A 24,045-nucleotide genomic window follows, 5' to 3' on the forward strand; every position below is an offset into this window, starting at 1 on the left:
GCAGATCAGATTCAGTGTTCCTCCTTGGCCTGTAGTCTTCCAGCTGCTCTGCCAGACGTCAGAAATTCCTGATTAGTGGGCTGTCCTCATTGACCATACCAGCATTGGGGCAGCACAGAAAGCAGTGTTGCTGTAGAACAAAGACACTGAGTAAACTCAGCTCACTATCTTCCTGCTGTGATATCCAGGTACATAAATTTGGGGGGAGTAATGGTAATGTTAGGCCTGGCAATGTTATCTCTATCCCCACCCCATTTTTTTAGCTTGTCTTAATTTGCTGATCTCTGTGTATCTATAAACAAATTTTTCTAGCATGCCTTCATAAGTATGCTAAAAAGGAATAATTGACAAATAAACGTTAAATATTAACCTAGATACACTGAGAGGCCAGTCAACTTCTAAAAATCAAAGCTGTTTTAGAAACGTTTTTATTCAGCATATCCACTTTAGTTTTGACTGACCAACACATTACTAATATATACAGAATGATTTGGTAATGTCTTTGTCTTCCATTTGCTAATCTTAAAACCTGTTAATGTACCAAATTGTTTTATTTTTCCAATTAATGTTACAATTCCCTTTAAAGGATACTCTAAAACCAGTATCAAATCAAATGCTCTTAACCTATAGGTTTCTCTTTCAGTCTTTATTCCCACATTTTTTTTTCATTTTTGCCTTATATCTTCATTCAATATTTCCACTGAACAAAATAAAAACAAGAGGAGATAATGAGCAGACCTGTCTTGTTCCTTTTGGTATCCCTTAAGATTTGTTACTCTCAATTAACAATTATTTGTGCTTTCCATGTTGTGTAAACCAGTTTTATACATTTAATAAAATTCTCTCCAAAGTTCATATATTCCAAAATATTGAATAAGCCTTTTCTGCATTTAAGAAATCAATGTGAATTGTTTTTCATTATGTTGCTCCAAATATTCCAAAATGTCCGATACATTTCTAATATTGTTATTAACTGTCTTTTAGATTAAGCACACATTGATCTTCATATACAAATTCTTAAAAACTTATTTTCAATCTCTCAGTTAAAATTATTCAAACAACTTAAAGTCATTAATCAATAAGGGTATTGGTTGATAGTTTCTTGTTAAAGTCAAATCTTTCCCTTTTTGTATTAATTAATATAGAATTAATGTATTAATTCTATATTATCCTTTTTCCCCCAGCTCTCTGGCAATTTTCATCCCTGTAAAATAGAGTTCATCATATTTTGTAAAGTTTGTGAAACTTTGTCCTTAAAATTTATGCAATCCTTGTAATCCATCTGTTCCAGGCAACTTTCCTGTTTTAATCTTTTTTATAGTTTTGCAAATTTCCCTTATTGTTATAATGAATGTGTCATAGGTTGATAAACTAAATACATTTGCAAGAATAAGAAATATTGTAAGGGATGTTCTGGTGCATTTTGTCAGGAAGACAAGAGATCAAGTTTTGCAGCAGCAATTTAATACAAGGTTGAAGATTGATAACATGGATGTAAGTCATATTATTTTTCAGAAAATAATAACAAGAAAACAAAAGTTAACTAAATTAATGAGATTAATTTTAACCAAAATTAATCTCATTATATGAATCATATTATTATGAATCACATTATTTAAAACTCATGTACATGTTTTTCTAATTCCTTGTTCCAAGCTTCATGCAAGTAACATTTTATTTGCTAAATCCTTACAATTAAAGATTATTGTTTAATTGATACTCTTTAATTGATATACTACTAAACTTCTCAGCCATGTCCTTTAACTGGATAAAATGAGGGAGGGAGGAAGATAATGACAGAATTACAATAAGGGAGGGAGAAAGGGAAAAAGGTGAAGGAGGAAGGAAGAAGAAAGTAGGAAGGAAGGGTGGAAAAGGGGGAAAAGAAGTAAGGGAGAGGGAGGTACAGAGAGAAGGAGGAAGGAAAAGAGGAACAGTGAGGAAAGGACAGAGGAAAGAAAGAGTGGAAAGTGGGAGAGAGTGAAGGGAGGGAGAGACAGAGAGAGAGAAGGGTGGGTGGGAGGGAAGAGACTGACAGAATGATAGCAAGGGAGGGAAGCAAGGAAGAAAGGAAGGGAGGAAGAAAGGGAAGGAGGCAAAGAAGGAAGGTGGAGGGAGAGTGCGTGGGCTGGAGGGAGACTGGTTGGTTTCTGATGCTCTCTGCAAGTTTCCCATAAGGAAATTCAATGGGAAGCCCACAAGAAGTTGGAAGTTGCTCCTGTTCTGACTTTTTCTCTCTCTCAACCATGGTCATGTCCCTTAAAAATAGATAACGAAACAATCTTGCACTGCAACATGGAGCATGAATGTAAGTTGTGAATCGGAATTGGTAGGTTTATCTATTGCGGTGACTCAAAATTAAACAAATTGCTTCATGAAAAATCATGTAGCTAAAAACAAACATTTCCTCAGCTAAAGAGGAAGCACTGAAGTTAAACAGAAAAAGAAACATCAGATTTTTAAAAATTATTATTACTGATGGGAGATAGAAGGCCTGAATGGAGCAAGAGCTTCAAGATTGAAGATGGTTCATTAACTCAGCCACAGAATTATCAAGAAACAGCAGCTGCTAAGCAAAGAGAACTCCAGAGTCCAAGAGCTCACTGTCATAGTTTGTGGGTGTGGGTGGGTATGTAATGTCCCACAGTTATCTATGCATTAATAATGATCTAGTAATATTAATAATATCTAGTAATTAGTAATATCTAGTAATAACATTGTCTTGGCCACTCCCACCAGGTCACATGGGTGGCAGGCCACTCCCATCCGGTCACATGGTGGCAAGCCACTCCCATCCGGTCACATGGGCAGCAAGCCACTCCCACAAAGGAGGCCACGCCCACAGAGTAGGTTCGAACAATTTTTGAAACCCACCCCTGCCTATATTGGTGATGTGCCAAGCAGAAAGCGCAGATCTGATTCTACTTTTTCACTCATTTCTGTCATGAGAGATTCAATGCACTCAGTATACGCAATCTGTATGTTTGGTACTGTTGAAAGTAATGTCCTTCTGGGTTCGGCTCCAAGTGGAGAAAAAGACACTGGAGACATGGAGGCTGCTTGGAAAGATGGTTTTAATGGTGGACAGGACCACATGGCTTGAGTACTGAACAGAAAAGGTGGTCACATGCTTCAATGTTGGTGGAGAAGAGAAGAGAAAGGAAGGCAAGAGGAAGCAAGGAAGGAAGAGAAGCTGAGTCCCTGGTTTTATGCCCCCTCTGGCCTTTGATCTTGATCTTGTATTCTGATTGGTTGTCAGACTCCCATGGGGCCATGCAGGGGCAACTCTCTAGGCTGCATTTTGAATCCAGGTTTGGTTGAGTTCTCAGATGCCATGTGGCGAGTTTGGTAAAAGGGTCAATATTATCATGCCTTAATCCCATCACTCTGGAGCTGAACAGGAAAACTCTTTATTATGTAAAGTGGACTAGCTCATGCTTTAATGGCTCATTGACAAAGGGGGATGGGCAGGAAGCTGCAGGCAGCTATTCTGTCTTTTAAAACATGTTTCTTTCTTTTTCACATCCAGAGAAATATTCTGCCTTTTCAATATTTCCTAGGATATTTCATTTTTCTGGGAGAGGGCTGGGTGATAACTTCCTACAGTACTTGTAATTGAAATAATTCACATAAACTATACTTTTATTATTTCAGCTGCAGGCCCATTGATACCTATCTGCCAGTTAATTAACAGATTAGCAGAGTTGGAAGGGACCTTGTAGGTCATCTAGTCCAACTCCTTGCCCAAGCAGGAGACCCTGGCCTACACTATTTCTAACAGATGGCAGTCAAATCTCTTCTTGAAAGCTTCCAATAATGAAGCTCCCACAACCTCTGAAGGCAAGTTGTTCTACTGGTTGATTGCGCTGTCAGAAAATTTATCCTTATTTCCAGGTTGAATCTTTCCTTGTTCAGTTTCCATCCATTATTCTGTCTGGCCCTCAGGTGCTTTGGAAAATAGCTCCACCCCCTCCTCGCTGTGGCTTCCCCTCAAATATTGGAACACTGCTATTGTCTCCCCTGGTCCTTCTCTTCATTAGACTACTTGTGCCCAGTTCCTGCATCGTAAGCTTTAGCCTCCAGTCCCCTAATTATCCTGGTTGCTCTTTTCTGCAATCTTTCTAGAGTCTCAACATCTTTTTTATAGTGTGGTGACCAAAACTGGATGCAGTGCTCTAGGTGTGGTCTTACTAAGGCTTTATAGAATGATATTCGAACCTCACTTCTAATGATATTCGAACCTCACTTCGAATGATATTAGAACCTCTCGAAGCCGTTAGGGACTGGATGAGGGCTAACAAGCTTGTACTCAACCCGGAGAAGACCGAGTGGCTGTTGTGTTTTCCTCCCAATCATTCGGCTAATGTTCCATCACTCAGGCTGGGGGGGGTCAAACTCTATACCCCTCAGACAGGGTTCGCAACTTGGGAGTCCTCCTGGACCCACAGCTGACCTTTGACCATCATTTGACGGCTGTGACCAGGGGGGCATTTGCCCAGGTTCGCCTGGTGCGCCAGTTGCAACCCTACCTGAACCGGGAGGCCCTCACAACAGTCACTCGGGCCCTTGTGACCTCTAGGCTGGAATATTGCAATGTGCTCTACATGGGGCTGCCCTTGAAGAGCATCCGGCGACTTCAGCTAGTCCAGAATGCGGCCGCGCGAGTGATTGTGGGCGCACCCCGGTTCGCCCACATAACACCTATCCTCCGCGAGCTGCGCTGGCTACCTGTTGATCTCCGGGTGCGCTTCAAGGTGCTACTTACCACCTTTAAAGCCCTCCATGGTAGTGGATCTGGGTACTTGAGAGACCGCCTCCTGCCAATTACCTCCCTGCGACCTATCAGATCGCATAGATTAGGCCTCCTCCGAATTCCATCCGCCAGTCAGTGTCGACTGGCAACTACACGGAGGAGAGCCTTTTCAGTAGCAGCTCCGACCCTCTGGAACGATCTCCCCGTGGAGATTCGTACCCTCACCACCGTCCAGACCTTCCGCACAGCCCTTAAGACCTGGCTATCCCGTCAGGCCTGGGGATGAAGATCGTAATCTGTCCCCACCCGAATGATGAATGAATGGTGTGTACTATTTTATACTCATGTAATGTTTATGTTCATCGTTTTTGTGTCCCCCCCCCTATACTTTGTAAGCCGCCCTGAGTCCCCTCAGGGAAAAGGGCGGCCTATAAATATTAATAAAATTCTAAAATTCTAAAAATTCTAAAATTCTCACTTGATCTTGATTGTGTCCCTTTGTTAATGCAACATAGGATTGCATTGACTTTTTTTTTTTGCTGCCGCCACACATTGTTAGCTCATATTTAATTGGTTATCCACTTGGAGTTATCCACTCCAAGATCCCTCTCACAGTTACTGCTATTAAGCCTAGTTTCACCCAGTCTAGATTTCTAATTATTTTCAGTTTATTTCTGTGACATTGAATTTCTTGAATCTCTGAATCCTCCGTTCCTAAAGAAGCAAGCAGCCTGCCCCATACCGACAGCCTTCCTCAAACTAATGCTCTCCAGATTTTCTGACAAAAGCAATTGAAATCTCAAGTTATCAATTAGAGGCTGGGGAGGTTGAATGCTTTGCCGACAGAAAAAGATCCCTTTAAAACGAAAATTTTTGCAACAAAAGTAGGCGGTGCTCAGTTAGAAAAGCAAAAAGAACATTAACAGCAATAGATCAGCAAATTCGGAGATCTCCTTCTTCCCTTACCCCTTTGGCTTGCTTCACAGCGCACGTTGGAAGTTCCTTATAAATCGTCTAGCAGGAATGTCGAAAAGCACTTTAAAGGGGAAAAAATGTCCTGCCTTGTTAGTGATTGGCCGAAAAGTTCTTTCTTTCTTCTTCATGATTTGCCAGATGACTGGTGGGAACCGTCCCGATTGGTCAGCTAACTCTGCTGTAGACGAAAACCCCGCGCGCGCCTGAAAGAAAAAGCCGCCTTTTGGGGATTCCACTCTGGGAGCAGAGCAGTCGGTGGAGACCAGGTCGGTGCTGCTATGAGTTGCATGATGATGCCGAGGGTGCAGCCAGGATCCCCGCAGAAGGGCCGCGGCCAGATACAGGTACAGGGCAGGACGATCCGCTTTAAGCATTTTTTAAAAATCGCATTCTAGTTGAGGATGGAAAGTTTTAAAATTAGGGAGGGGAAAGAGAAGTAGGTCACGCGGAAAGTGGAAAAACTGGTAACTATTCATTTTCTTTCTCCTCTTATGGCAGGTCATCTTTGGACCCATGTTCTCTGGAAAAAGGTATGAAGGCATTAAAAATAGTTAGCACTGGTATCTAGATGCTAAGATTATGACTAGAAAAGAAGACGGGAGCTTCAAGAGAAATACATTGCTGGGGGAGGGGGAGAAGCTGCAGAGGAGCAAGGCAATCTGCAGGCCTGGTCATATTCAACTAGGGCCCATGCTTCTCCTTAGTTCAGTAGACTAGGAATTAAAAGTAGGGCTGAGATCATTTTAGCCATGAAAGTCAAACTGGGTGACTTTGAGCCAGTCAGTCTCTCACAGTCCAATCCACCTCACAGGGTTCTTGTTATGGGGAGAATTGAATTATTGGTAAAAATAATAGAAGCCGGATATAAATAAATAAAAATAAAGAACAGATTGCACATGTATTACAACATGAGTACCACTGTCTTATTCTTTGAAATTTTGGCTAAGAATTTTAGAAGTTTAACCTTTAATTTCAATAACATGCTGGAGGAGGCTGGGATAAGCAGCGGGCAAAAATTACGGTAACTACAATCTTTTTCTGTTTCTAATAATACAGTATCTAAATTGGAAATGATATGGGTTTGGTACCTTGAGGGAATATGTTATCCAAGGGTTTAGATGTTCAATTACTTCAAAGTTATGTGGCCAAATTATTAAAATTGAGATTTTGGGCAGTGCAAGAAGCTTTGATCCATGATGGAATAAAAAAGATTTTACTTTTTGATTACTTTTGTTTTTTTCTGAGTAACATTTCTCACAATGGAATCTTAATTTTTTTTCAGCACTGAACTGATGCGCCGAGTCCGTCGATTTCAAATTGCACAGTATAAATGTCTACTAATCAAGTATGCGAAAGATACACGCTATTGCGTCAATGGAGTCTCCACACATGACAGGTGACAATATACTATGAGCAAAGTAAATCAATAGTTTATCACTTGGAGAAAACACTTTACAAAGATACACTTTTGGGTTTAGGAAAACAGAATTCATATGTGTCCTGTAATATTGATTGCTTGTGGATTTTGTTTTAGCATCTTCAAGAAACAGCAATTTGTGTTATTGCCTCAGAATACAATATATCTGACACACTTTTTTGGCCTTTAATATTGTACGGTGAAGCTTCATATAAGTCTCGACATGAGCTTTTAGAGAACTAGAAAAAGAATTTACAGATTATGAAAGACAAGCATATGAAATTATTAATATATGAAAAGATATTGTTTCACAAAAATAAGGCAAGTTCATTTCCTTATATATTCCCAATGATTTGTAACTTTTACTATACCTATATATAAGAGCTGTGGTAGTGCAGTGGTTAAGAGTGCAGTATTGCAGGTTACTTCTGCTGATCACGGCTGCCAGCAATTTGGCAGATCAAATCTCACCAGGCTCAAGGTTGGCTCAGCCTTCCATCCTTCTGAGGTGGGTAAAATGAGGACCTAGATCAGTGATGGTGAACCTTTTTTGGCTCCCATGCCAAAAGCGGGGGGTTGTACGCGGGTATGCCATAGTGCTATGCGCGTTGACACTCCCCGTGCACATGTCTGCGCAACCAGCACTGCCCCCCTCCCCACTTTTGGTGCTGTTTTTCCCCCTCCCCAGGCTCCCAAGACTTTCTAGGAGCCTGGGGAGGGTGAAAACTGCCCCCCCAAAAGCCCTCCAGACGTCTCAGGAGCTTCCCGAAGGTGAAAAATGGCCCTACAAGCAAACTGGAAGTGACTTCCAGTTTGTCCATAGGGCCAATTTTCGACTTGAGGAGGCTTCCCTGAAGGCTCTGGAGGGCAAAAAACAGTCCTACGACAAACTAGAAGTCCATTCCTGAACTTCTGGTTTGCCCATAGGGCTGGTTTTTCACACTCCAGAGGCTTCAAAAACAGCCTCAAAAGAAGGCTGAAGTCAGCTGACAGATGGCTATGCGTGCCACCTGTGCCATCACTGACCTAGATTGTTGGGGGCGATATGCTGACTCTAAACTGCTTAGAGAGGGCTATAAAACACTGAAGCGGTATATTAAGTGCAATTGCTATTACATTTACACACACAGCTTAATATTTATTTAAAAATACAAATAAATAAGAAATGACTGCTGTCACATTGCGGGGAGGAAACAAAATTGCAAGAACAATATAAAAGGTTTTGTTAGTTAAATGGTAGCATAATCCAGAGCACTTCTTTGTGCAGTTATGTTTTCATCGCAAAATCATTCTTGTGAGGAAAATCACCCCCAAATCAATTCATAATTGAATCAATTATGATTTAATATTATGATTGTTACTGAATACACTTTACATAACTTGTTCTTTTGAAAGTTAAATAAGCTAAAATTGGGATCCCCTAATTTATCATATTGGTTGAGCCTTTCAGAACTTCAAATTTTATTTTCACAAAATGTCATCTATTTTCCATAATAAATAAGACAATTGCAAAAAGGTAAAACATTTTTCTACATCTTTTATTTGAATCTCTTCATTAAAATGTTTGCTATCAGATGGTCTTTAGGATTCAGAGGGTTGCTGTCTGTCTTAAGGAGGGATCTGCAGGTTTTGGTATTTGGGAATAGTTACTCTGAAATAAATTTTAACCTGCTGCAGATACTTATCTTATAAGCAGAAACTTAATGGAGGAGAGATGCAACCTAGAATTAAAGAGAAATTTCCTGACAAAACAATTAATCAGTGGAATGGCTTGCCTCCAGAAATTGTGGGTGCTCCCATCGCTGGAGATTTTTAAGAAGAGATTGGACAGCCATTTATCTGAAATAGTGTAAGGTCTCCAGCTTGAGCAGGGGTTGGACTAGAAGACCTCCAAGGTTCCTCCAACTCTCGATGTTCTTTCTGCACAGAAACACCATGGGGGCCATGTCAGCTTGTTGTCTCAAAGATGTCCAGCAGGAGGCTCTGAATTCCGCTGTGATTGGCATTGACGAAGGCCAGTTTGTAAGTTTATATTACCTAAATGTTTAAATGAACTGCCAAGTATTGATAATTGTTTCCGTGCTTAGTCGAGTTTGAAATGTAATTCTATACACACTTATGTAGGGTAAGACCCATTTTGTTCATTGATATTACCTCTGAGATGTGGGACAACAGTGACAATATGATAAATCTTTATGTTCTCTTGACTTGATTGCAAATGTGAATGATTAAAATACAATCCTATGCATGCTTAGCCTGTAAACTCAGTAGGACTTGGATAAAATTGTGCTATGGATACCATGTAAATGCTTCTAATGGCATAATCTCAAAACTTATTGAAAATGCAACCAGACTTGGGAATACAAGTAGAATTTTGATCAATTCATCTGAAAAAGAATATCATGGAGTTAAAGGGCACACACACATACCGTTCAAAAGAATATAATTTTGCTCTCTTTACGTAGGAAGTGTGCAAATTTATTCTTTTGAATTATAAAACCTACAAATTAAGCTGAATGATAGAATTGCAACAAATAAAATGAAATGCTTATTTAAAAGGCTATATTCTATGTACTATTTTTTTATTATTATTGGAGAAAGCATATATTCAAAAGTTAATTACCAAGTATGTTCAGTGGGTACAGAATGGTGAACTAAATAGATCGTATGTTCTTTGGAGGAACATCACTAACTTTATTCACAACAAAACAGCATCTTGGACATTGCTTTACAGTTTCTAAAGGCTTGAATGAGGGAATGAACTTTTAATTTTCTCAATTAGTTTCCAGATATAGTTGAGTTTTGTGAGACAATGGCCAACGCAGGGAAGACTGTCATTGTGGCAGCCCTCGATGGAACATTTCAGAGGAAGGTAAATCCCTTTAAATTCTTCATTAGAATTTCTGGATAGTTTATGTCCCAGATCTACAAAATATTTCATGATTTGACTTCAGGCTTTTGGAAACATCTTACAACTGGTCCCCTTAGCAGAGAGTGTCGTGAAACTTAACGCTGTTTGTATGGAGTGTTATCGTGAGGCCTCTTACACTAAAAGGTTGGGAACAGAGAAAGAGGTAAGACTCCAACAAAAGCTCTCCCTTTCTTGAAAGCTATTGACTGTGAGAGATATTGCCTGTTATAGGTTGAGCACAGCAAAACCTTTCATTTTTAAATTTCATCCTACTAGGTGGAAGTAATAGGAGGGGCAGATAAATATCACTCAGTCTGCCGGGTCTGCTATTTCAAGAATCGACAACAGTTGGTATCTGAAAACAAAGAGAACCTGCTAGGTGGGAATAAGCCACTGGATATTAGTGCCTCCAGGAAAGTCTTGGCTACTCGTCAGATCATGCAATCTAATTGAACAAAGGAAGCAAGAGATCTGATTCCCAGGTGGATTTGAGGAAACATTTTCCTGTCCTTCTTTCTAGCTTTGTATTAAGCTGATGTCCCTCCAACAAATCAAAAAGAGTTGTTTTTATGAGGAGCAACAAGGCTCGAGGACATTATAACATGCTATGAATAAGGATGTTCTATATTGAGAATTGCACTGGTTTCTTAGTCTCTAGAGGGAAGATTTTGTAATGTCATTAGTGGCATTTCCTCTTGCACAAAATTTCCCCAAACGGTTTAATTCAGAGTTTTAACGGCCGTAATAGCTAAAATAAATTTACTAACAGCAAGTTGCACTATGAAACTGGAACATTGTTTTTCTAAATCCATCAAATTGGGGTTTGAGGGAAGGGGAATTCTTACTCTATTCAATAGGTAAATCATTTAGAATGAAACAGGCTGTTGGGCTGTAAAGACTGAATAGGTTAACTGAACAAAATGTATTTTTATTTGGTGCTGTGTGTATCTGCCTGTAAGTAAAGATTGACTTAAAAAAAAAGGCCCTTTTCCAGCCCCTATAATTAAGAGCCTTCATTTTAACCTTCCTGGATAGAGACTTGACATCTTACATTATTGACTTAAATATATTCTACTTTTGCTTGTTTAATTTATTAAATGGCTACTAATGTGTCAAGTCGTTTTAAGTATTATATTCCTGCTTTATACTTTCTAGCATACTGCCTAGCATTTTGGAATGAGTATCTGCATTTCCTCTTTTTAAGTAAATGTAATCTTTTTACACTGAAAACATCCCCCTTGTCTTGCTTCTGTTTTCTTAGAAGTAGAAGCAGTAACTTCTGTAGTGGAAACCGAGGGGGTTGGTTTTAATCAATGATGTGTTGAATAAAATAAATCTGCAATCCCCAAGGAAGTTTAACGGGCTCAGTAAGGGTACAAAATGGGGTATGGCAGGGTTGCATCCTGTCCCCCTCCTTCTTCAACTTCTATATTAATCCCCTGATTGATCTCTTACAGAACCCTGATTTCTATCCTCCTAACCTAGCACAATGCAAAGTGCCAATTCTCTTATATGCTGATGATGCCGCTATCATTTCACAAACCCCCATAGGACTGAAGAGAGCAATTAGGGCAACACTCGGCTACTGGAGGCAAAACAAGCTGGTCCTTAACTTCGATAAATCCAAAATTTTAGTTTTTGCTAAAAGACCAAGCCAATACTCCTGGAAAATAGAAGGATATAGTTTGGAACAGGTTAGAACATGTAGATATCTTGGTGTGGTTTTCCACTCGCTAGGGACATGGAAGGCACACCTGAATCACACATTGCAAGTAGCCATTAGGTCCTCAAATGCAATCAAACATTTCTTTTATACAGGTGGAGGTCAGTTAGTACCTGCTGCCTTAAAACTTTTTGAGGCCAAAACATTGGCACAAATTCTCTACGGGGCACAAACAGGAATCCTTGCAAAAAGAGACTTGCTAGAAACCATACAAACTAAATTCCTGCGAGCCATCTTAGCTGCACCCAATAGAACTCCAAATGCCCAGTTAAGAATTGAGACAGGCATTCAGGTAAGAGCCTGGAAGATGATGAAGAAGATGATCATTTATTGGCTTAAAATGCATTTCTTTCCAGAGAGACTGTCCCCATTAGTGTTGACTGACAATTTCCCGTCCCCCTGGAAATAGGCAATTGATCACAAGCTGGGCTCTTATGGGCTCTCACCATTATTCTTAATGTCCCTAGGCTTTGAGCAAGCAAAGCAAGTAGTAATCAATAGAATGAGGGACGTGGAGTTCCAAGAAGAACTAAATAGGTTGCCTCTCCACAGTAGGGACAGAATTAATCAGGGTGTGTGGGAATCTGCAAGATATCTAAATGACCTGATCTTCCCAAAACAAAGAATAGCTTTCTTCAGAGCCAAATTTAACATTCTCCCTTCAGCACTCCTCCGGGGCAGGTATAAGCAGAACGCGTTTGTATATGTGGTAAAGGAGAAGTGGAAGATAATTCACATGTTCTATTACACTGCGAGCTATACAGAGCTTGTAGGTCTGCACATATTCTCCCCTTATTAGAGAAATTGCCAGGGAGGGCAGACAATTTTTATCTAGGCTTTCTCCTCCAGGACACTAATCTGGTTACCACGTATGCAGTGGCAAAGTTCTGTGCTGCTGCAATGTCCATAAGAAAAAAATTGGCTACAGGAGTATAGTACCATCTTGTACAAATTATCTGAACATACTTTTAACAATCTTTGGACCATTATGTTATTTATTATCCACTTTTAATGTCAATACTTTTTAATTATATTTTAATGTTAGTATTTTTTAATATAGTGTAAAAATAATGTGTATTGCTGGTCTTTGACCGCAATAAAGATTTTACTTACTTAAAAGTTTTATGTGTAGGACTTAGTGATACCAGTTTATCTGAAGAATATTTAAGTTTAGTGATGAGAACTTTATTACTGGTTTAAAATGTATTCTACACTTACCCTACCACCTCATTAATGCCCATTGATACAACAGGCATTATACTGCCCTAATATGTAAAGCTATTAAACCATTCATCAGGAAATAGCTGTGTGTGTGGCATTCATTGAAGGGAAATTACAGCTGAAAATGCTGGGAAGTTTAAAAATAATTATGCCAATAATCTTATCCTAGTTATTCCTAAACATTAGAGATCCGTGATGGCGAACCTATGGCATGCATGCCAGAGGTGGCACGCAGAGCCCTCTGGGTATGCGTGCAGTCACCACAGCTTAGCTCCATTTGCATTTCACTCAATTCCAACTTCTCGAGTTGTTTCATGATCTCACAAACTTGGAATTGATTGAGTGAACTTTTTCACTCACATGCTTCACAATGGGGGAGATGGGGTCCCCCCCTTCTGAAGCCCATTACTATGCGGAGCCACAATGCAACTCTGCTCGGGGAAAAAAAAGCAGTTGCTTTTCCTGCAGAGCTGCCTGTGTTGGGATGCCCTGCCTCCCTGCCAGCCAGCTGAGCATGGGCATGCTGCTTCTGGGTCTGTTGTCATTCTCACCACCCAGCCCCAGTTCAGAGGTTTCTTTCCCCCAAGGGGTGGGGGGAGAGAGATGGGAGAGAGAAAGAAATTATATTATAAAAGTTTTTCTTTTTTATTGTTGCTAAACGTAATATTTCAAAAGCAGGAAAAAAACTAAAGGGCATAAAAGTGCATTTATTACATTTTTCTTAGCACAATTAGCTGAACTCTGTTGTTTATCATTCTTTTAGGTAGTAAAACCTCATTATTCAGGTTAAATTGCCGTGTTGTCACTTTCCGATGAGTAAGTGGATTTTAGGTTGTAGTTTCTAAACTACAACGTTTGCCATCACTGGTATGGATGATCTTCACACAAAAGCTATACAACTTTTTCCCCCCCGACAAAAAGCAGGCAATAAAAGGCTAGCCTAAAAGGGTTCGTGCTTTTTAAAAGCTCCACCGCTGTCGTTATGCTAGACAATATACCCTCGCCCAGTTATTAAATCTTTCTGTAATCTAAAGTATTTGTCCTCTGTCCTAAAATTATATGATACATCAAAATCCACAATATGTTCCAGGAGATGACTATAATTCAACTTCTACTCTAGCAAAAAGATTTAAAATACTTCAAAGCCCCAAGATTGCAATATTTGCCTGAAGTTTCCCAAAACGTACAATTAGAAAACAATATAGTGTTAACAGCCACAGGCTATGGATACAAAAAAGCCATTCTCTGAAAGACTTGTTAATGGAGATGTATAAATCATTGTTTGCAGAACAGCCATTTTTAGCTGGTTTCTGCCTGAACTAAAATACATCAATTTTGAATGTCTTGGTCTGCTTACAGACTGAAATGGGAGTCTCTTTTGTTCCAGTGGTGGACTGAAATACAGATGGCTTGAGATAGAGCAAGAGTGGTACCACATGCAGAGGCTGGCAGTCACAGCAGGGAGGGAGGGAAGGCATTCTAAAGATTGGGGATAGGCTCTGGTGTGCTTTTGGGGCAGGGACTGCTGGAAAGATCAGAGGAAGTGAGGCAATGGGATATGCTGTGCTTTGGCATTGGCGGTGATTGAAGGCAGTATGCCTATTATTCTATTCACCAGAAAAATCCTCCTGATTTGAGTTTGATCAAAAGACAGTATTGCAGCTAGTGTTTTTGAGCCCTTCTAGAATACAAAGTGTTTGGGGTTCAAAGCAGTGTGTTTTCCACTTCACACACATTCCTATTTGTTACTGATTCAGGAAAGGTTAGGAGAATAAAATTTGCAAGAGTGAGTGTGTCTTTGGTACATTATTGAAAACCTGTAGGTCTCTATAGAATACTTAAAACAGGTCTCACAATTCTTCACAAAGCCAAATCTTTCCCACTTTTAAACCAAAGGAAAGGTACGATAAGGTAAATTCAGTTGAATCACTAATGCAATACGTCTCAAGCTTTATCTAGAAATGCGTTTAATTGGTTTTGGTATCAGCAACTGAAATGATAGAAAGCACTGCGATGGGTGTTTCCCAGTCAGGAAAGGTAGCACCACAGAGCCATAGGAACACCAGACCCATTGGAGGTCTGGAATGATCAAGATGAACAAACACACCAAGGCACAGATGTAACAGCATTGGGCAGATAGCAGTGGCGAGGATCCCATTGGGCCATATCCAGTAGAAGTACAATCTTCCTCTGCTGCAAAATGCCTCTAGTGTAATTTCCAGCAAGCAGCTTAGTTGGCTGCAGCAATAATAAGACCAAGTAGTCAATACAGTTTCAGCCATTAATATGCCTTGCAAGTCACACAGCAAGCTTCCTGTGCCCACAAAAGAAACAGCATTTTTTTTTGCAAGAAGCAAGTTTTGAAAACAGTTGAAAACAATAGAATATCCCAGAACCCAATACATACACAGGCACAACCCGCAATCTTGGATGTGGCACCCTCACAATTTCACAGTAGACATAGTCCCCACCACAAGAAATGAATACAAAGCACTAGGATACTATCCCTGCCAGCTGCTTTGACCAGTGTTAGTAGCAATCAATACACAGGTGGAGGCTGGTAGCCCTCAGAGTTCTCTCCAGTGTGAGTGAAGGGTGGCTGCTGGTAGCTCTCATGACTGGCATTGGGGTAACTCGAGTAGGGGGGTGTCGGACCTGGAGCTGGGTCGATGTAACTTTGGTCAAAATCTTGGACACCCATACGGTAACGCTGAAGGGCGAAGGCAATCAGGAGTCCCTATGGAGAGGAAGAATTATTTGCAAAAGTAGGAATCTGCCCACAAAGACTTACTTGCCAGAGAACAAACACCATATTTTTCAGACTATAAGACACACCTTTTTGTCTCCCACAAATGTCTGCGTCTTATAGACAAATATTGCCAAAGCCCTGCCCACCCACCGGCCATCGTTTGGCTTCTGTGCGCACTGTTTTAGGACCTTTTCCAGACCGTTTTCTAGGCTTTTTTTTTTTTTTTTTGGCCCGTTCTGAGGCAATTTTTTTGGTCCTTATATTTTTTGGGGAAAATGGACCAAAAAAAGCTCCCAAGAGAGGCCGAAATGCCTCAAAAAAGGGACAAATAAGCCTAAAAAATGGATAGAAAAAAAGGCTGGAAAGGGGCCAAAAAAGGACTGAAAATGTGGCATGCGGAAATAAAAAACCAGGTTTTTTTTAATTTAGGCCCATCTTATAGTCAGGTGCGTCTTATAATCTGAAAAACATGGTATCCTCTGCAACACTCAGCACAGTGTTCAGCAAACATGCCATCACCTTAATTAATTTAATCACACTACAGGTTAAGGAATTGAATGGAAAAAGTTACATTTCATGAGTCAGTTCTATTGTAAAAGGCACCTGGATACATTTCCCTGGGATTCCTTCATTCAAAGAATTTACCACCTTTCTATAAAAGAGAGTAATTTCCATGTCCCTCGGGCAGATAGAAGGCTGCCTTAATGACAATGAGATTTGAATCATTCTCTGGTTTTGTGCTGAGGTCCCTTTAATGAAATAGCAAAAGCAAAATAGCAAAAATCACCAGTTTCATATCCTGTTTGCCAACCAGGCAAACCAAGCCTTGAAGCTGCTTAATCTCCCTAGGCCGACAATGTTCATTCACCCTTGGGCTTTCTTGAGACAGAGGAAGAAACTCTTTACTCACCCATGAAAAAATGGAGAAGAAACTGAAGGCAATCGATGCACGGGCAGAATCGGCCCCAATTCTTACATCTTTAGCATGCGTTGATGACCACTGGTTTGTCAGCACACAGAATCCAATAAACCACAAAAAGGTCCAAACAGCTAGACAGAGGACAAGAGAACACATCCTTATAGATTACATGATAGCAGGAAAGTAACATTTTGACTATAGTTATGAAAAGTTACAGTACAGTACGTTAATCCTATTCAGATATTCTTGAAGAGCCGTGGTGGTGCAGTGGTTAAGAGTGCAGTACTGCAGACTACTCCTGCTGACTGCCGATTGCCAGCAGTTCAGCAGTTTGAATCTCATTGGTTCAATGTTGACTCAGCCTTCCATCCTGAGGTGGATAAAATGAGGACCCAGATTGTTGGGGGCAATAGGCTGGCTCTGTAAACTGCTTAGAGAGGGCTGTAAAGCACTGTGAAATGGTATATAAGTGTAAGTGCTATTTCTATTCTTTTGGGGGGGATTCCAAGTCAGCATTGGCCACTTTAGACAAATGGTCTAAAGCAGCGGCCCCTCAACCTTTTGGGCGGCAGAGACCAGTTTTGTGGAGGGCGGAGCTTTTTCATGGATCAGGGGATGTAGTATCACACACTGCCTGGATCCCATGTGTGCAGATGGGGCTTCGCTGACTTGCATGGCCCAGTTCCTGGCAGGCTGTGGACTAGTGATGGTCTGTGAACTGAGGACCTCTGGTCTAGAACATGGGCAGGCTTCATTCTAACTTCATGATAGGCATTAGGCAATATGATATCCTTCAAACGCTTTGAACAATAGCCCAGTGTTCTTGATCATTGGCAATGATGGCAGAGACTGAGGGAAATTGTAGTCCGAGAAGTTATAAAGTACTGCTTGTTCAATAACTGAAGTTACTATGGGACTGAAAAAGGAAGTTTCTGGCCATTCGTTCATGTAACAAACGCTGTAGCATCCACATAATCACTATTCAGGTGCTTGGCAACCCACATTTGTGATAGTTACAGTGCTCTGCCGTCAAATCACATTGCCATTTACAATCCTCACAGCTAACTTCCGACAACGGGAAACCAGCAGGAAGTTGAAAATTATAGTCAAGTGACATCGCACTTAATTGGGTTATGTGCTTCAGGATTGCAATCACATGACTTTGCTTAGTGATAGAATTGCAGGTCCCAGTTGCAGTCAGTAAGTGAAGACTACCAGCAGTGACTTTTTATTCAGCGCATAAGACTCAAGCTTAAAGCAAAGAACAGGCTCCAATTCTATGGTCTCTTATCCTTCAGCAATTATCCACATGAAGAAGCACCCAGAATGAGGTCTGCTCCCTTAAAGCCACTTTCACAAAGCAGACCTTAGAGGGCATCATTCCAAAACCTAAACAATTACATGCACACACAGAGGAATAGGAGCCAAAAGTGGAAATGCTGTCCCAAGTCTGCAAGAGAAAAAAAGAACATGGACAGGACTCAGCTGTTCTCCCCAGGGTCCTTCTTTGAGTTCACATCTCCCGGAAACATACCTGAGAAGGCTAGGTCGGCCATAACGAGGTACTTGCGATCAGTGGCACTGCTAATTTGGGGAAAGTAGATGTCGACCATAAAGAAAAATACACAAGCCAGGAAGGCAACCACACCAATGCCAATACCATAACGACAGGCATCCTCACTGTGATTAAAGATGCAGAAAAGGTCAGAGGTTTGGTCGGAATTGGTGTAACCTTCCCCAATGATGCAGGAGAAAACAATGAGTGCAAATACCTGCAAAATAATAAAAGAGAAGGGGAAAAGGTCAATGCTTAACACTTCCCAGGAAAATCCAATAATAACCATTTACCGAATTAAAGATTCCGCTAAGTTTTGAACTCAAATACTTATGCCTAGTGCTATTCTAGGACAGGGGGCAGCAACCCATGGCTCTGGAGCTGCATGTGGCTCTTTCATCCCTCTGCTGCGGCTCCCTGTGCCTCAAAACATGCGTCACAACCGCCAATGCGCAACACCCGCCCGGCATGCAATTTATTGAACTTTTCGACCTCCAGGAAGGCCAACCATGGATAAATCAAAGAAAAGTTTCAGAAGAAAACAGAATGTTTAATGGTACAATGGTACGTTAAAGAGGACCCAAATAGACATTGAGTAATTTATTTGAAAATAACCTTCAACCCAGCATCTTTTTTCAAAATGTTTTTGTTGCAGGCAGAAATAAAAATTGGTTTTCTCTGTAGCAATTCATTGATTTAAAAAAAAATACATAGCATAGAGGTTAAAAAAAAACAATATATGCAGTGTTATCTTCATTGTAGATGTCGAAAGCCAACTGAGATGGCTCCCGGTGTTTTCCTTTCTGTGGGAAATGGGTCCAGATGGCTCTTTGAGTGTTTAAGGTTGTGCTAGGGCAAGAAGCCAACTTGTAATATATGCACACTTTATTGGTATGCTGACCAATCCCCATAGACTTTAGGTCGGTTAACATCATAAAATAAAGCTTTGATAAAGAGGAAGATGAGTAAAAAAACAAAACAAATATCATGGCCCAACAATAAAACTCTGTAATCATATAGCTCTGGTGTTCAGGCAATAGCCCTTACCCAAGAGGAATTCACTAGTTACAGAAATGTTCTCAATTTCCCCTCCACAAATACAAGAAACTCTACCTTAAAAGATTTCCAGGTTCCTGTTAATTGGAATGGAGTTGAAACAGGATCGGAAAACTACAAACTGAATGCTCATCACAGGTAATCAAGCACACCCTCAAAAACAAATCAGCACAGCAGCCTGTTTGCGTGCCTGGGGGACTTGCTTTGCCTATATACTACAATGTTTGAAGACAAGGACAGAAACTTCTAAAAGCTTTTTTTATTTTTAAAGCCGCAGAATAAATGACTCCAAGTCTTTAACAAATACAAATTTCCTAGGATTTCAGGCTAACCTCCCACCACCACTTTAAAAGAAAATAAAGAGCGCAGGAGAGTCAACAAGACGGCTGCCATCTACTTCCGTGTTTTGGCTAAGAAAACCAGAGGGACGGGTCGAGCTCGACTTGAATGGGTCCTTTTATCTGTCTCCGGTGCCTAGGCTTTATTTCCCGAAAAGTCAGAGGTCTTCAAACTTGGCAACTTTAAGACTTGTGGACTTCAACTCCCAGAATTCTCCAGCCAGCTGGCTTAAAGTTGCCAAGTTTAAAGACCTCTAGTTTAGAAGTAGCCCGAACGGAGCTGTGCAGAGTCACGCAGTTTCCCTCGGAGAGGGATTGTTGCTTTAACCCAGGGCGGCTGCTTATAGACAACTCTCCCTTCGTTGTTTTCGCTTCTGCAAAAATCCCGGCGGCGCTGAGCCGCTTGGGAAACCTAACGGCCTTGCCCTTCGCGTTGCAAAAACTTAAGAGGCGGGTGTTTTTGACCCTCGCCGGGCAGGGACCCCTTGAGGAGGAGGTGACGGGAGGATCGGGGCTTTGCTTCGGATTAGCCTGATTAAAAACCCCTCCGTTTCTACTCAGCGGTGTTTGTGCGGCAGCCTAGTCATAGGGAGGTCAGCTGACGGATCACGGGCAGCGCGAGGGGCTGGCTGGCTTCCTTACAATGTAACGAGGATAGGACCAGCAAATGAGCACGGTCATGGCTCCGCTCTTCCTTGCTTTGATAGCCTTGCAAAAAAGGTGGCAATGCCCTGCGCACCGGCTGCTACTGTAGACTTAGGGCAGAGGTCTTCAAACTTGGCAACTTTTAAGACTTGTGGACTTCAACTCCCAGAATTCTCCAGCCAGCAGAGCTGCCTGGAGAATTCTGGAAGTTGGAGTCCACAAGTCTTAAAAGTTATCAAGTTTGGGGACCCCTGTTCTAGGTAGTGGTCCCAGCCCAGGTAGGCAATGACTAAGCAGACCCTCCTCTAGTGATTCCAATTTCATGCTGCCGAAACGCCTAACCCACCGGCACTCCGGCCACGTCACGCCCTCCACCCACTGTCCACACCCTGAGGTGAGAGCGGCCGTTCCACGCGCGCCCGCGAGAGGGAGGGAAAAGAGAAGAAGCGGATCGGTCGCCGGCAAGCTGGAGCCCGCCGCTGGTGATTTCGAAGCTTCTCCGGGGCTCCGGGACCAACCTCAGCCACTCACACTCACCGCGCTGAAAATGCGTGCAATGACCTGTGGCTGCTGCAAGAATTGCCACAAGTCGAACGTGCCTCCCGCTTTAGCGGCTCCGTAGGCGCCCCCGCCACTCTCCATAACTCTCTGACGCTGCTTTCCGCGGACTGTCTCAGCCCGGAAACTCCCTACGGCCGCCTCGCCCAAACTTGTGTTTGAGCGTTCACGAGCCCCGCCCCTTTGGGAGGAGACCCTGCCCGGGACCGCGGAAGCGAAGGACCGCGTGCCGGTTAAGAAAGAGCGGAATCGAGGCTTCTGCAACCTGCTCGTCTCAAAGCGGTTCGCTTTCTCCTTCTCCCTTTACTAAGGAAAGGAGCGCGTTAGGCGCGTCGTTGCAATAACGACGTTGCTTTAAAAGGTAAAGGTTCCCCTCCGCACATATGTGCTAGTCCAGCGGTCCCCAAACTTGGCAACTTTTAAGACTTGTGGACTTCCAACTCTCAGAATTCTCCAGGCAGCTATGCCGGGAGTTGAAATTCACACGTCTTAAAGTTGCCAAGTTTGAAGATTTTTGTGCTAGGCGTTCCTGACTCTAGGGGGCATTACTCATCTCGGTTTCAAAGCCCAACCTTCCCACCAAAGGTGGTCCCTATTTTTCTACTTGCATTTTTAATGTGCTTTCGAACTGCTAGGTTGGCAGAAGCTGGGACAAATAACGGGAGCTCACTCCATTCCGCGGCGCTAGAGATTCGAGCCACCAAACTGCCGACCGTTCTGATCGACAAGCTCAGTGTCTTAGCCACTGAGCCACCCCCTCACTTCAAATGACATATAGGAAAGTATAATTGCTATAGGAGCGACTCCTCAACCATTAGAGAAAGCAAAATATCCATTGGCATAACATTACACACACTTCATATATATAACTATGCATCTTGCAGAGCAGGGATACCATGTCAGCATTACATCTATATCATATATATATATATATAAAATCTATATAAAATCTATATAAAATATATATATATATATATATATATATATATATATATATATATATATATATATATATATATATATATATATATATATATATATATATATAAGATTTTGTTTACAACCCCTGGTAAGCCCCAATTATGGGAGGAAGCTAACTGCTTCCATCATCTGTCCTTCGGCTCGTCACAAGAGTCCATCACGACAGAAACCCAATATTTTTACTGTTGCCTTTGTTATATTTGTGTTTTTTTTATTTGTGCTGATAAATAAATAAAGGGAGACTAGTATAGATCTATTTCAAGCTATTTAGCTCTCATCAGCTACCAGGTTCAAATCCCAGTAAGGGTATGGCTAGCTGATGAGAGCTAAATAGCTTGAAATAGATCTATACTAGTCTCCCTTTATTTATTTATCAGCACAAATAAAAATATAAAACACACACACACACACACACACACACACACATATATATATGATATAGATTTTATAGATATAGATTAGATATAGATATATAGATATAGATTAGATATAGATATATAGATATAGAGAGGGAGGGAGAGAGAGAGAGAGAGAGCTATGCTCTGCAAGATGCATAGTTTGCCAGCAGGTTTCTAGATGTAATTTAAGATAGTAAATTATTACCTACAAAGCTCTGTATGGCATAGGGCTACTATTTGAAGGGCCACCTGCTGCCTCATGATTTTTGTCCATCCTGTGTCTGATCTGGAAGGGTTGACATGCTCCAAAGCCCCTCAATTAAACAGTGTCATCTTCTGGGAAATTTTATCTCAGTGGTATCTTCCCTCTAGAATTAGATCCACCTGCAATGATCCCTGCATCTCCTACTCTGAAGATATTTTGGAAGGCATTGAAAAACCTATACAGATAGTAAGGTGGGTGGGATTCCTCTGCTTGCCACATTTTATGTTGGCTTTGTTGTTTATGCCTTCACATAATTATTTTGTAGTTATCTTTTGGGCTACTCCGGTTATTTTTTGTATATTGTTTTTATGTCCCAAGGGTGCTTTTTTTCAGGAGGCAACTGTACTTTTCTTGTTTTTTCTTTGAAGACGTTTCACTTCTCATCCAAGAAGCTTCTTCAGCTCTGACAGGGCCCACTATCTTGTCAGAGTTGAAGAAGGTTCTTGGATGAGAAGCAAAAAACAAGAAAAGTGCAGTTGCCTTCTGAAAAAAAGCATCTTTGGGGCAACCTGACCTGGATGACTGAGAATCTCTACAGAATATTGTTTTTATATTGTGAGCTGCGTGGAAACAGTTGGAGATGAGTAGCACCCATATTGAATAAATTAAATATGTTGTATAAACTGCTTGTTACATTGAAGGAATAGCAATCAGGATACAGGTTGGGAATAGTTCCTCTTTTGCTGAAGTGGGTACTGTATTCACGGGTAGAGAATTTCCAGCAAAACCTATTGGCCTGAATGACATAATTCAGACCAAGGCATCAGCTCCCTTTATGACAAAGGAAACAAATCAATTCTTATTCAAGAAATTTTCTTTAATGTTAAATGCAACAAAGGGGAAATACTGAGCATGTAGCAAGTAGTTAAATCCTGAGCAATGGTAACACCTTTAATCTCACAAGATACATTTACCTTGATTTCTAGTGTTATCTAATCTGAAATACACCTATTTTTCCAAACTCCACAGAAGTTATTTTGATTCACTTGAACTAAATTATATAATTTACGGCCTTCCCCCACTTGCATCCAACCCTCACAAACATGCCCGGGCATATTTTTTCTTCCTCATTCCTATGACGTGGCTTTCATCATGGCCCCTTTTCATGAGTCACTGTTAGCTGTACTAGTATTGAAACAATGTTTTTCTTACCAATGATACTGCTGAAGGCCACCTTAAGGTATGTAAAAGCTGTGATCCTTTGGTTCTCATCACCTTAGAGCAGTGATGGATAACCTTTTTGTCCTTGCGAGCCAAAAGTGTGCATGCGCAACAGCATGTGTGTGTGTGCCCACACCCATAGTGCAATGTGCATGTGACACACCTGCTCGCTTGCCCTGCTCCCCCGTGCATGTGACACCCTCCTTGCACCCCCCGCTCTTCCACGCATGTGCATGCCCCCCCAGCCAGTTTTGGGCCTAGCAGTCCTCCCTGAAGCCTCCTGGGACCAAAAATGGGCGGCAGGAGGGCGTGCTGCTCTCCCCATCCCCCTCGTATATGCTCATGCATCTCCCGCATGCAAAGCAGAGACCCAAAGATCAGCCGGCTGGCGGGAGGCACACGTGCATATGTTGTGGCACT

The 24,045-nt window shown here is 41.4% G+C and overlaps 2 protein-coding genes across 2 annotated transcripts; one reads left to right on the plus strand and one right to left on the minus strand.

Moving 5' to 3' along the window:
* Positions 1–99: 99 nt before the first annotated feature.
* Positions 100–11,020, plus strand: TK1 (thymidine kinase 1). The gene is made up of 8 exons (XM_032210307.1): positions 100–188; positions 5,867–6,072; positions 6,227–6,258; positions 7,011–7,124; positions 9,074–9,167; positions 9,928–10,017; positions 10,100–10,219; positions 10,333–11,020. Exons 2-8 carry the CDS (start codon positions 6,007–6,009, stop codon positions 10,507–10,509), a joined length of 693 nt encoding a protein of 230 aa, XP_032066198.1. The 5' UTR covers positions 100–188; positions 5,867–6,006; the 3' UTR covers positions 10,510–11,020.
* A 2,667-nt stretch (positions 11,021–13,687) lies between these two features.
* SYNGR2 (synaptogyrin 2) lies at positions 13,688–20,957 on the minus strand. The gene is made up of 4 exons (XM_032210631.1): positions 20,800–20,957; positions 18,203–18,440; positions 16,660–16,799; positions 13,688–15,737 (listed from the first exon to the last, which is right to left on the minus strand). Exons 1-4 carry the CDS (start codon positions 20,902–20,904, stop codon positions 15,540–15,542), a joined length of 681 nt encoding a protein of 226 aa, XP_032066522.1. The 5' UTR covers positions 20,905–20,957; the 3' UTR covers positions 13,688–15,539.
* Positions 20,958–24,045: the final 3,088 nt, after the last annotated feature.

The sequence above is a fragment of the Thamnophis elegans genome, chromosome 2 (assembly GCF_009769535.1).
Source record: "Thamnophis elegans isolate rThaEle1 chromosome 2, rThaEle1.pri, whole genome shotgun sequence".
Lineage (NCBI taxonomy): Eukaryota > Metazoa > Chordata > Lepidosauria > Squamata > Colubridae > Thamnophis > Thamnophis elegans.

Bases quoted from the DNA above. Each gene is read 5' to 3' on its own strand.
- TK1 (XM_032210307.1), top strand. From the start codon at position 6,007: ATGAGTTGCATGATGATGCCGAGGGTGCAGCCAGGATCCCCGCAGAAG. The intron at 6,073-6,226 runs GTACAGGGCAGG...CTCTTATGGCAG, and splicing joins AGGGCCGCGGCCAGATACAG to GTCATCTTTGGACCCATGTT. The intron at 7,125-9,073 runs GTGACAATATAC...CTTTCTGCACAG, and splicing joins GGAGTCTCCACACATGACAG to AAACACCATGGGGGCCATGT.
- SYNGR2 (XM_032210631.1), bottom strand. From the start codon at position 20,904: ATGGAGAGTGGCGGGGGCGCCTACGGAGCCGCTAAAGCGGGAGGCACG. The intron at 18,441-20,799 runs GTGAGTGTGAGT...ATTATTTTGCAG, and splicing joins TTGCACGCATTTTCAGCGCG to GTATTTGCACTCATTGTTTT. The intron at 15,738-16,659 runs GTGAGTAAAGAG...TCCTCTCCATAG, and splicing joins TCTTCTCCATTTTTTCATGG to GGACTCCTGATTGCCTTCGC.